Below are 12,984 nucleotides of genomic sequence, written 5' to 3'. Positions count from 1 at the left end.
CCCTTTCTTGTTTTCACAGGATGATTTTTAGTTGTGTGTGTGTTTTCTGTTATATTTTCCCCATTCTCTTTACCTAGAAGGTAGTAATATTTATCTGAAATCAGGTTTTTGAATAAAAAATAAATAGCCACATTTCCATCTCACTTACCTTTGAGATGATGGCTGAGCTTCTTTTTACTTCTAAGCTGGAGGAGAGTAGGTTGATATGCACATCCTCTCAGTAGCCAGCAGCATTTATTGGAATAGCTCAGCTAGGCGAAGGTGGATACCTGTCCTATGCTGTCTCGTTCAAGGCACAAGACGTATTGCAATGTTCAGCACACATGTAGAGTGGGGGGCAAGAATGAGTACTGTTTGTAAATGATATATGTTACTGATTTCTGGGTGGGGATTCTAAAGAAAGGCTGTATTTTATTTTGAAATTAATTTTAAATAGCCCGTTGGTATGGCGCAGGTCACATGTTTATCAGGAATTTCCTGATTTGCTTTATACTCTCTCTCCATTGTTCCCTAAACGTCATTAAATCTTTTTGTACTAAATAGCAAAGTTGTAATGTGGGAAAGGGAAGGGAAAATAGGAAAAGAGGCTGAATTCTTGCTAGGGGGAGCGAGATCAGGGAGGGGGCGGTGGCAGAGGGAGCGAAGATGCTGGGAAGTCTATGTGACTAAGACCCGAATCACTTGGGTTGTAAATCGCTTCAGGTACCCAGGCTCCTCTGTTGCTTCACCCAACAAGGCTTTTCTTGAGGAAAATATTCTCCAGGTCCTGGCAGGATCTTGCTGCATCTTGTTCTTTTATTGTAGCTTCAGTCTCTCAAGGAGTGTATATTAGGCCCCTCAAAAAACAGGACTGGGGCTGTAGAAGAACAACTGCTCCTTCTCAGGGCTCCTACAGGAATGACTCAGCGACAGGCTAGGGAGAGCCAACTACCATCTTACCTGATTTTATATAGAAGAAATTCTTCCCTCCTGTGAAGTAAAATATGGATAGGAAGGTTTAACTTAATTGTTTTTACAGTTAGTTTATGTATTGAGTGTCAGCTTTAGGATTTAGTGTTTATGCTGTTTGTTCTATTTTACTAATTTCTTTTTATTTCTAATGAGACCTTGGATGAGACTCCATTAAAAAGTGCTATTCAGAAACTAGTTAAAACTGGACCAAATCAGCATTAAAATGAAATTACAGATTCATGGGATTTGTTACCAAATTCAGGAACGTTGAGGAATTTCATAAGAACCCATTCTGGAAAAGATAACTTATCTCTTGAAAGTTATTTTTTGGTTTACTTTTGTATCAGTCATATATGCACTCAGATAGCAAATATGTGTTAAGCTCTCATATTCAAAGCATTTTGTCAAGCCCTGGAACTAGAGGATGATTAAGACAGACACACTAATTGACCTCAAGAATTTACAGTCTAGAAGGGAGTTATAGGCACTAACTATTGTGCAGTTAATTACTTAATTACAATAATGATACATGTATCCCAGAAAAAACAAAAAGTGTTAGCAAGCAATAGTTACAAGAGCCAATAACCTAGAAGAGACACCCTAGTTGGCAGTTAGTTGTATTAGTTTCCTGTGACTGTTATAGCAAATTACCAGTGAGTGACTTACAACTGCAGAAATGTGATAGCTAACAGTTTCAGGTCTGAAGTCTGAAATCAGTATTGCTGGGCCCAAATCTAGTTGCTCTAAGGCCGTGGTTCTAGGGGAGAATTCATGCCTTGCCTCTTCAAGCTTCTAGCATTCTTGGGTTTGTGGCAGCATCACTTCAGTCCCTGCCTAGTGGTCCTATTGCCTTCTCCTTTTACTTTCGTAAAAAAACAAAAACCAGAGGCTTCCCTGGTGGTGCAGTTAGTTAAGAACCTGCCTGCCAATGCAGGGGACATGGGTTTGAGCCCTAGTCTGGGAGGATCCCACATGCAGCGGAGCAACTAAGCCCGTGCGCCACAACTACTGAGCCTGCGCTCTAGAGCCCACGAGCCACAACTACTGAGCCCGCATGCCACAACTACTGAATCCTGCGCACCTAGAGCCGGTGCGCTGCAACAAGAGAAGCCTCCGAAATGAGAAGCCTGCGCGCCGCAAGGAAGAGTAGCCCCCGCTCACCACAACTAGAGAAAGCCCACGCGCAGCAACAAAGACCCAACGCAACCAAAAATAAAATTAATTAATTAAAAAAACAAACAAACAAACAAATCCAAAACCAAAAAACTCCCTCTGTCTTCCACTTAAAGGGATACATGCCATATGGGAATTTGGGGCCCACACGGATAATCCAGGGTAATCTCTCTATCTCAGAATCTCAGATTTAATCATATTAGCAAAACCCCTTTTAAAGCTTGGTGTAGTGACTGGGGAAAGAGATAGAATTTCTAGGCAGGAGGAATAGAGTGTAAACCGAAGGACCTTGCAGAAATCATTTAAATGACTGAAAGAGGGGAAGTAGAGGGAAAGCACAGAGAGTGAGGGAGAGGTTGGCCAAATTTGCCTCGAGGTACAGAATCTCCAGGTCATCTGGACCAGAAACACCCATTCTGTTTGGACTCTGCCAGCCATCAGAAACCTCCTGCCTTCTGTGTATGCATCTTTTTCACATGCTGAGTCAGCCAAGTGTGTTCAGAGAGGAATCACAACTGTAGGAATCTGAAAGTCCATAGGCACGTAGAGTTCTGTCTATGGAACTAGGTCCAACTGTTTTTTGCACCACATAACTGGGTTTGCCAAGAAATAGCTGGAGAAGCAATTTTCTCATATATGCAAGTGAACACAAATTAGAGTCCATTACACAGGTGGATTGTTTTTTCAGGACTGTCTGATAGTAGGAATTTGGCTGTGGTGTAGTTAAGATGAGGCACGGACAGAAAGCTGAGTTATTTCCCCACCTCCTCCAGCTTCCTCTTCGTAATAACTGTGATTTGAAACCTATCAATTTTTATTTTTTGAGATTCAACAGACCACAAAATGGACAGAACTTTAAGTTGGGATTGGAGACAGGGTTGAAACTGGGTATTCAAACGGATGTGTTATGCTCAACTTCTAATTGTTTTCTATATACTAATTAATTACTACAGGCTTACTTTCCTTAAGAAAAATTATTTACAAATCTTTTAAAATTTCAAATCTCTTTTATGGGCCCAGGAAGTCCACTTTTTTGCTATTGAAAATGAATGTAAAGAAAGTGAATACGGGAACAGTAGGGTATGTGTGTGTATGTGTGTGTAAGTACGTATAAATAGATGCATATATATTATTGTGTATATAAATGTTTATTTTATGTATATATAAATGTTTGTATGTATATACATTATATATTATATACTATATTATTATATATTATGTGTATTTTATATATAAGCATTTTTTCCATGTAGTTCTTATTATGTTATTATGTCTGACTTTCATTAATATTCTAACCAATTTATTTGGTCATGCCTAAAATAAGAGCAGACAAAAGTATTTACAATAAAAGCTACATAATACTGAGCTTGTTGGCTTCCTTGACAGACTCCCACCCCCAATCCAAAAATACATGTACCAACCACATATCAAAACTGTCCAATTAATAGAGTATTGATGATGGATTTAAACTTTGAAAACCGTATTTGTCAAAGAGTGTCCTTTATAAAAAAAAACAAGCTACAAATTTCCAAAAGTAAAGGAAGAAAAAAGAAAATGATTCCATTAAAGGTAGGCTTAATAAATATATTAAAAAATATTTAATTAACTGTCCCTCAGTTAAAATATATCTTACCATTATGATTGTCCTTCCCCCTCTCATTGGTGTTTATTTGCAAATTGTTCATCTGTGTTTCTATTTGCTGTGTAGGATTGTGGAAACAGCTACTTTGTGGTAGTTTGTTATTGTGGCCCTAGGAAACTAGTACGCTCTGAAATTCAAAGTTTCTTTCTCTCTGATTTTATTGTGTTATGTATTGGTAGGAAATACCTGGGTGGTTCATTTGCATGGTATGTTGATAATCTGAGAATTATTGTATCTTGCAACTAATTTTAAAGTATATTTTGATGCAGTTGTTAGTTTCATGTCTGAAGTTTAACTAACGTTGGTGCCAATTACATTTGGAAAACAATACAAAAAAACTGTGTAAGATTCTAAGGACTTTTAGGATTTTGTAATGTCTCTAAAAAAAGGTTGGTGAAATTAAATTTATATAACGTTATATGTAGTGATCTGCTAAAAATTCCTTGTTGATTGCTATACAAAGCATGACATTACCTTATTAGAATAATGTTAATGAGTGTTTTCCGTAAGATATCACAAACTGTGATATCCTCAGTAGGTACTTAGTTATCTATAAATAATAATAAAGTCCATAATAAGGTCTCTATCAATTCTATTTATTTTGACTTCATTATTTAAGGTCAGAAACATATATTTCAAACTTAGACATTATTATCTATAATTATAAAGTCAAATAAATGGTAGAAATTAACTTAAAAATAGTTTGTGGCTCAACAATTGAAGTGAGATAGTGGAATCACAGAAGGTTGAATCTTTTTGAATTGATTCTACAGATATCTGCATTCTCTGAATCCCCTGTAGGCCTCTTACCTATCATGAAAGGTTATTCTCTTAAACCTGGCACATAAAATCAATCATATGACTCCTATCTGTTCTGAGAGTTTGAAGATTAAGACCTTCACTGTCAAGGAGAAGGGCTGTATAGAAGCTGCATGTGCACAAAACAGCATTCAGCAGTGGCATGCAGTGTCACCCAGGTATTTGAGAAAAAGTTACAAAAAACAGATCACTAGTACTTACTTCACATTTGCTACCAAAACCAAGAAGGGGGGCCCAGAGATGGTTTGAAAGAGAAATTTGTTCTGGAGGAAGGGGTCCACTGATGAATACCTACACTGTGCTTCCCAGACCTTTAAACCAGAGACAGCAATGCATTTACCAGAGTCAAAGACACTCCTAAAACTAAGAGACTCAAAACTCTGGAAATGGAAGGAATTTTAATATACAATCACCTAACCAAGTCAGAAAAAAGGATATAAACAAAACATCTACTACTGCTGCTATTATTACCACCACCACCAACATGGTCCCCATTCTCAATCTTGAATCTCTAACAGAGATGGCAATAATGGTAGAAAGAGAAAGCCCCTGATAAGGTGTTTTCCTCATCTCTGATCAATGATCATATTCTTACATCTTGTCCCAGTGAAGTTATCAAAAACTTCTAAGACAGATCACTTCAATGATTCATAACGAATTCCAGGGTCAGATTTTATATATATTTTCCACCTGAAATTGTATAAATGCACATCAAAATACCATACTTTTGATGTGAATCTGAAACAAATTCTATTGCATTCCCAAGAAAATGAAATTAATATCAGCCAAGAGAGCATGGTGTGTTTCAAATAAGAAATGTTGGTAATGTCGGGAGAAATGACTTCCTAATGACATACCGTGTGTAGATGTATTAGCACTTCTTTTTAATATTTCATCTGTTGAACACAAAGAGAACTGGAATCTTGTTAATCATCATTTTAAAACATTTTTATAGAATGTAAATATATCCGTACTTGCCTTTTGCCATGTTAATGAGAAACAAGTCATACTTGTGGAATGAGTATTCCTATTAAACTGCTGTCATCCATTCCCAGACCTGCTTAAAAGAAACAGGCACAGATGGTGGCTCTATTACTTCTCTAACAAAAAATTTGCCTCTTTTTTGTGTGTGTTTTGTTCCCTCCTTCTCATTGAAATGTGAGCAGTTTTTCAAGTCAAGAAGCCTCTGTAAGGTTCCTTGAAATGTTTTATCCATTACTTGTACATTTAGGAGGAAAAAGAGTGATTAATGATTTATTAAAATTTCATAATGAGAAAAACTCATATAAGAAGTCTGTTGGAAAAACTTTGATTTAGTAACTGTATTTTTTGCATGCAAATTAAAGTCTGCAGGGAGTTTTTGTGTCAAACTAGGAGCCTAAATTACTAATTTTATGATGACAAAACCATTTAGCTCGTGTTAAAAATACCTATGTTGATCTTTTATTTATACATTGTTCAATACAAATTTGTCTGTTGTATGCATATTAAGAAAAAGAGCACAAGAAGTTTTCAACGTATATGTTTTGTTTAGGTTGAAAATACATGTATACAGTGAGGTATCCAAATTTTAACTCTGCAGTTCAATTCTTTTTTTTTTTTTTAATGTAAAATGAGCACTCTTGTGGAACCAGGATCCAAATCAAGAAACATATTACTAGAACCCCAGAAACCCCCTTCAAGCTTCTGCACACTATCTCCTAGAGTAGTACTTATGGTGATTTGGAACATCATTGATTAGTTTTTAACTTTTAATGAATGGAATCATAGCATATGTTCCATATCTTGCTTCTTTCATTTAATATTTAGCTTATAAGATTTGGAATATAGTTATAATTCATTCATTCTTATTGCTATATAGTATGACATTATGTAAACATTCTACCATTTATTTGCCCATGCTAATGTTTAGGGATATTTGGGTTTTGTCCAGTTGGGGGCTATTTTGCATAGTACTTCTCCGAAAATTCTATACCTTTCTTTTGGTAAACATTGTTTAGTATATACCCGGATACATGTCAAATAGTGGTTTATATCAGTTTAAACTCCCATCCACAAGGAGAGAGGGTTCTAACTGCCCTACATCCGTGCCAATGCTTGGTATCATCTTTTTTCATTTAAATCATTCTGGTGTGTGTATATCACTGTTGCATTGTGGTTCTTCTTAACCTTACAAAAACAGAAAAGAATAACTAATTTTTTAAAAGTATGTTTCACTTAAAGTATCTTAAATGCCCTGCTTTGCAATATATTTTTGTTACTTAAATGATACCTAAGAATAGTGATCCTGAACTATTCGATAATATACTAGCTGGGAAGGAGATTATTGATCAATTGTAATTCTGATAAATTTAACTAGTTATTAACTGTAAAAATTAAGAACAAAAAATAAGAAATTATTTGGATTAATGTGGAACAATATTCTTGAATGTTAAAAGAAAGTTTCATGGTCTATAAATAAATCAAGACGTGAACCAAGTAAGTGTTTATTTAAAGTTAAGAGAGGAGTCTCAGTTTCCATTGTTGGCATTATGTCTGTATTTCAGGTGAAACAAAGGAAAATCTTAAGGTAAACTTGCAGTCTATAAGTTTAGTCTCACCCTGCCAGCAGCTGTTATTTCACTCTTTATCTAGTAATATACAACTGTTTGTTGAAGAGGTTTTTGAAGAAAATAGTGTATCCCTTTTAATTAGAAGCAGTGAAGACTTTGAAATGCTGTAGTTACAGTAAAAAACAAATCAAGTCAAAACAAAACAATTAAAAAAACAAACACTTTGCACCAAGCTAATTGGATCTTTATGTTAGTTGGTTTCAGGAGTTTTCATTCATAATTATTGAATGATTGTATCTAGAGCTCACATTCCCTGTGTTCATATCCTTGCTGTATATTTAACCAACAGTGTTGCCTTGGGAAAGTTACTTAACCTATTCAAATCTTAGATCCCCAATCTACAGATTGGGAATAATTATCATATAAATATTATATGGTGTACTGTTCTGGGTCCTCCAAGAAGCAAATGCCAAAGAAGGACTAAACACAAGAGGAGTTTTATTAAGTGAAATGCCTATGAGTGAAAACAGGGAGGAATCTGGGTAAGGCTGGAAGAGCTGTTGGCCATGAAGCAAACGTGATCCGGAGTGAAGGAGAGAGGGAAGCAAGGTAGAGTGGAAGCATTCTGGCATGAGGTGCAGTCTAAGGCAGGTTTAGCAGGGGCTGCAGGGAATCCTGAGCCAAAATTGGCCATTAGGGGAATGCTATGTCTTCCAGTGATGGCTCTGCTTTAGTATCTCTGCTGCACTCAGTCATTGGTTGGAGGAGACATAGAAATAGATTTCGGAGCAAAGCAGCAGGTGCCCTGGTCAATGACACTACCAGTATTTTGAAGTCTATGAGGCACGTTCTCATGGCTACAGCAAATGGTTGTCACTGAGATGAACTGACAAACTCCAAAGAAAGTAATTAAAACAATGCCTGAATCATAGTCATCATTTATCCATTTATTTATTCACATTATTCATCATTATTATTAATAATGATCACGCTAATAAAGGAGCCACATGTGTAATCTACTTGAAATATTTGGAAGAAAAATATAGCATGCTACAGAGAAGTTAAGAGAAGCCTAATATTTACAATTTACTTGATTCTTCCTAACTAAAGAATATTAATACACATTAATAGTATATGCATAATTGTTTTCCTTCTACTATTTGTTATTGGTATATATTGCTAAGTTACTAACTTACACTGGAATACCTAACTTTAAAACCCTCTATTTCTGCATAAAGAAATGAGTTCAAGGTTGTTTTAAAAATAAAAAGATTTATTAATATCATTATTCTTATCACATCCAATTGGTATTATCCATATCAAAGAGTTCCATCATTTACTGTCATTGGAAGGACATAATTAGTAATTGTTTGATCTACTTTTGAAAATTGATCATTGGATATGCATAATATTGGGAATAACTGGATATTCCTTGAAACTCCTTTTGTTTGGCCATATTCTCAACAGTGGAACCTCTTTTTATCTTTTCAAAGAGTTTCCACTGCCGTAGAAAATTCAGAAGGTTCACGTACATAATTGTGATACTCTGCTCAAATACAGCGAAGGGATATTACATTACAAATTATGTGAAAATGCTTCCTGAAAAGTCTGTGAGGCCACTTTATCATGATACTTTAATGTGAGCAACATTTTACTCAGAGGAGAGTCTTAAACATAGAGGGGATGGAACCTCCAGGGCATGTCCCCCATCTCTTACTTTCCCCCATTTGTTCTCTCCCTTTGTAAATAAAAGCCTAGTTATGGTTCCCTGTGTGTGTTACTCACGTGCCTTTGTGATTTCCCCTGCTGGGATGTCATCTTTTGCCCTGGAGTTCACATTAACTACATCATCCAAGACCTATCCTTACCTTAATATTTCAAGGGCTGCCTCAAGCTATAACTCCTCCTTTAGTTTTTCCCCAAGTGTGTTGGTCCAAATAAACTTCTCCATATGTTCATTGTTTACTACTTGTGTTATCCCTACTTCTCACTTGGCATATACTCTTCCTTCTTGCTATCCCTACCACATACTGAACGTCTCCTTCATTCCTAGTGCTGTGCTTTAACTGTTCACTTGTCATTACGCTACACCACACTGTCAGGAAAACAAAGATAGTTATATTGCTGGAATCTAGTAAGAACTTTTAAATATAATAAAATCTAATGAATGAATGCATGAATGAACAAGTTAATTGATACATTATATTCCCAGGTATATAATGAGTACTGTGAGGACAAGAATTGAGTCCTATACCTCCTTATAACCCCAGTCATGTAGTATAGGACTAGAATATAGGAGGGGGCACTTAATACATCTTTGTGACTGATGAATCTAAATATTTGTTTGAATACTAAGTTGACATGTGACATATATATGTGTGTATATGTGTGTATGTATATATATATTTCTTTTGTAGTCCAATATGTAAAAAAATATGACTGTGATTCATCTAAATACTGTATAAAATGAAGTGAATTGACCCAGATGATATGGATTCAGACATGTATGTAATTCAGCAAAAACTGGTAACAAAAAGTGAGATGTATATTAACTTTTTTTGGAATATTGGTAAGTAGTATTAAAAACACAATTTTTGGTTGGGTCTTTTGAGAGGATAACAATCGAATAGTTTGTATTTGCATGCTAAGTGTTTTACCAGGAAAAAACATTGCAGCTGTGCCAGGTTCTGGTCCAAGAAAAAATACATTATTTTATACTATTGAAGGAGTAAGATTCTGAACTCGAATCTGTTCAAAAAGTTGTGGCAGATAATACTGTGACCAGGTTATTAAGTCATGTATCTTTCACTTTTCACTTTGTTAGCTATACTCAGCGTGTGGTTGGAAATGGAATCAAAGCCCAATATGGAAATCCCGAAGTCAGAGTCAAAGGAACCGATCCTGTGATAAATCAGATTATCGATAAACTGAAGCATGTTATTCAGGTAAGTGCCAATGCTCTATTTATTGGTATACTCAGTAATAACTAGTAAGTGATGACTTTCTATTATATGTGATCAACCTGTTAATCCTATCTGATAATCCTACCTGAAACTGAGTACTGGAATAAATTATTTGTATCTAGAGTTTTGGAAATATTTGGTTGAGTGATTTTCATATACAGTCAATGTGCAGCAGTATTTTAATGGATAGACAATATCTATCTGTAAAAGGAACCATGGCTTCAGGGTTTCAATGAATAATGAGAATCTCAGGATGAGCTTCATCCCTAATGAATAAGCTTTAGACATGGGAACTACTGTCACCATCAAAGAAAACACATAGAAGAGCATGGAAGGTGCCAAAGTCACCTTCCAGGCAACTTTCTGAGCCTTGCTGTGAAGGTTTTTGCTGCATTTTCAACAAAAGTTAAGCCATAAATGAATCACATGCATTTCTTGTATTTATTTCCTGTATCACCTTTTACATGTTACCTAATGGTTGTTTATGAAATACTTGTTTTATCTTTAATAATATTATTTAATTAAGTGAGTATATACTGCTGTTTTTAATACATGGCAAGTAAAGCATGAAGGTATCTGTCAAAGGAATATTTCATCAAACTATTTGATTAATGAAAGCCAAATATTATATTACATGTTGTAAAAACCACCTTCCATTCTGCATCTGTTGGGGTTTGGGGTAAGAAGCGCTATTTTTTAAGTTATTAGTCTTTTTATAACAATTTATATGTGCATATATTTTAATTTTTTCTAAGCAAAACTTTGTATGGATAGTTGACACTGACTTCTAGTATTCTATGTCAGAATCTATACCTAAACATAGTACTGAGTTTTTATTGATATTATTCCAGAGTCGTTGGTATGCTTCTCATAATTGTTCTGCAAAACTTAAGTTTATATGGGGCCAGTTCTTAGGATTCCATTTTTATGGGAGCCTCTACATATTGAGCAAAGCAAGATATGGGGGCTTGTGTCCAATACCATAGATTTCTCCTTTCCAGGAGGCAGTAATGGCTACTTTGCTCTTTCTACGGCTAGTACATTGCGAAAACAGAGCTTTCACCCTGGAGAGCAGAATCAAAAATAAGTTCCATTAGGAAAAGTATAAGAGAAAAGTGGTGCCATAATTACTAGTGAGTTAAACCAGTTCCCTCAAAGAGGCACCTCCAAGGTAATGTAAATAGGTGCCTTATGCTGCTAGTGGGGCAAGTGCTGAGACATTTCTTGGAACTGAGTTGCTTGGGAAAAGGGCAGGAGCTAAAGTGACAGTGTAGGAGGGAGCAGTGAGCCTCAGAAGCTGGGCCAGAGCCCGGGTCAGAATGGCTGAGGTCATCAAGGAGAAAGCCTGTTGTCCTCAGAAGCAAGGATAATAAGCTCATCAGTGACTGTCACTCAGGCACTCAGAAGGACGGAAGTCACTCTTCCTGCCAAATTTTTGGAACCTTGCTTCCCCATGATGAGAAAAAAAACAAGGAAGACCTCCAGGTGAAATTAATCTGGACTCAGTGAGACCCTAATGAGAATTCAGGAAAATTTAGGCTATTTTTTAATTCTTAAATTTCCAGTGGGCCAATAAACAATCTATTAGGAACTTGACACATAAACAAACTAGATTCCTAAGTATATGCCGATGTATATATGTTTTTGTTGGAGTTCCCTGGGAAAGAGACTCTGAAACAGAGATGTGCATGCAGGAGGTTCACGGCAGGGTGCCCTGCAGTCAGTAAGGGGTTGGAGGGAGGAGCACAGCACAGAGGGAGCAACTGAACCGTGTTGTAGCTTTAACAGAAGCCTCCCCTGAACCCAGTAGGACCTCAGGAGCTGGGAGGCCTCTTTCAGGTTGTCCTGAGTTGAAACAAGGAGGTGGGTCTTCATTGTCCCACATTGACCAGTGATTGGATGAGGGCTACTGGGGTGGAGGTAGGGTGTGTTAACTCAGCTCTGAGTCACCACAGCTCTGAGTCATCAGCAGCCAACAATATTATCTACAGCTGGAGGAACAAATGCCTTCATCTAGGTGGCACCTCACAGCATCATGGGCTATAATATGGTATGTAGATCTGTATTATTCAAAAACTCTAGTGCACAATGGATCATCAAATCAAAAGAGCTTTAATAAAAAGTGGTTCCTCTCACTGAGAGACAGCAAAGCTTAGTGGTCTCCAATGTGGGGTAAGCATTCCCCAGGGAGTTCACAAGCTGAGCCACTGGAGGGCAGAAAGGAAATATAGAACTTCAATGTATATTTATTCTGTCACATTCTTTTAATTTTTTTTTTTTGTTTTGGTTGTAGGAAGGTATATAAGATATGTAACAGTGCAATAGCACATGCATATAGTTTAGAAATACATAAATATGTGTCGAGTGGGTGTGTGTTCAAACTGTTTTAATAGTATATGTATAAACACACACACACACACATATATATATTATAAAAACAGATGGAAAACCCTGTTGTAGGCAATAAGGATGGAGCTGCTATATACAAAAGAGTACATGTAAAAAAACCATATTTACAAAGAAATAAGTAGATACTCAAAATGTAGGGTTTATTAAAAATTCTTCACAGGAGGGTTCACTGATATGTTGCCCATTTGGCATGACATTTGCCCCTTCTTGCTTCATAGATTTCAAAGCCATATCCTTTTCAAGGTGGCAGAGGGAAATAATTCCACTTTTTTTTTTAGCACCCATGTTAAATTGAGTCCCATTCTTTCATCTTTATATTAGTGTGCAGATCTCCAATTATTCATGCTTAAGTTTCCTTGCAGAGTTACAAGAGAATATGAAATAAAATGCTACCTTTGAGGTCTATCTTTTTAAAGTCTACTAGGATGATATGATTGAAATTTAGATTTTTACAGAAGATAGCAGGAAGTCATAT

At 36.2% G+C, this 12,984-nt stretch overlaps 1 protein-coding gene across 2 annotated transcripts in view; it reads left to right on the top strand.

Moving 5' to 3' along the window:
- GPC5 (glypican 5) overlaps positions 1-12,984 on the top strand; it is a 1,093,847-nt gene that overhangs the window by 450,819 nt on the left and 630,044 nt on the right. For both annotated transcript variants that reach the window (XM_061170941.1, XM_061170940.1), the window contains exon 6: positions 9,962-10,082. In XM_061170941.1, the coding sequence (XP_061026924.1) occupies positions 9,962-10,082 (121 nt within the window). The remainder of the gene's footprint in view (positions 1-9,961; positions 10,083-12,984) is intronic.

This window comes from Eubalaena glacialis, chromosome 16, assembly GCF_028564815.1.
Source record: "Eubalaena glacialis isolate mEubGla1 chromosome 16, mEubGla1.1.hap2.+ XY, whole genome shotgun sequence".
Taxonomy (NCBI): Eukaryota; Metazoa; Chordata; class Mammalia; order Artiodactyla; family Balaenidae; genus Eubalaena; species Eubalaena glacialis.
Note: the sequence above shows the minus strand (reverse complement) of the source record. Positions and strands in the feature narration are given on the sequence as shown.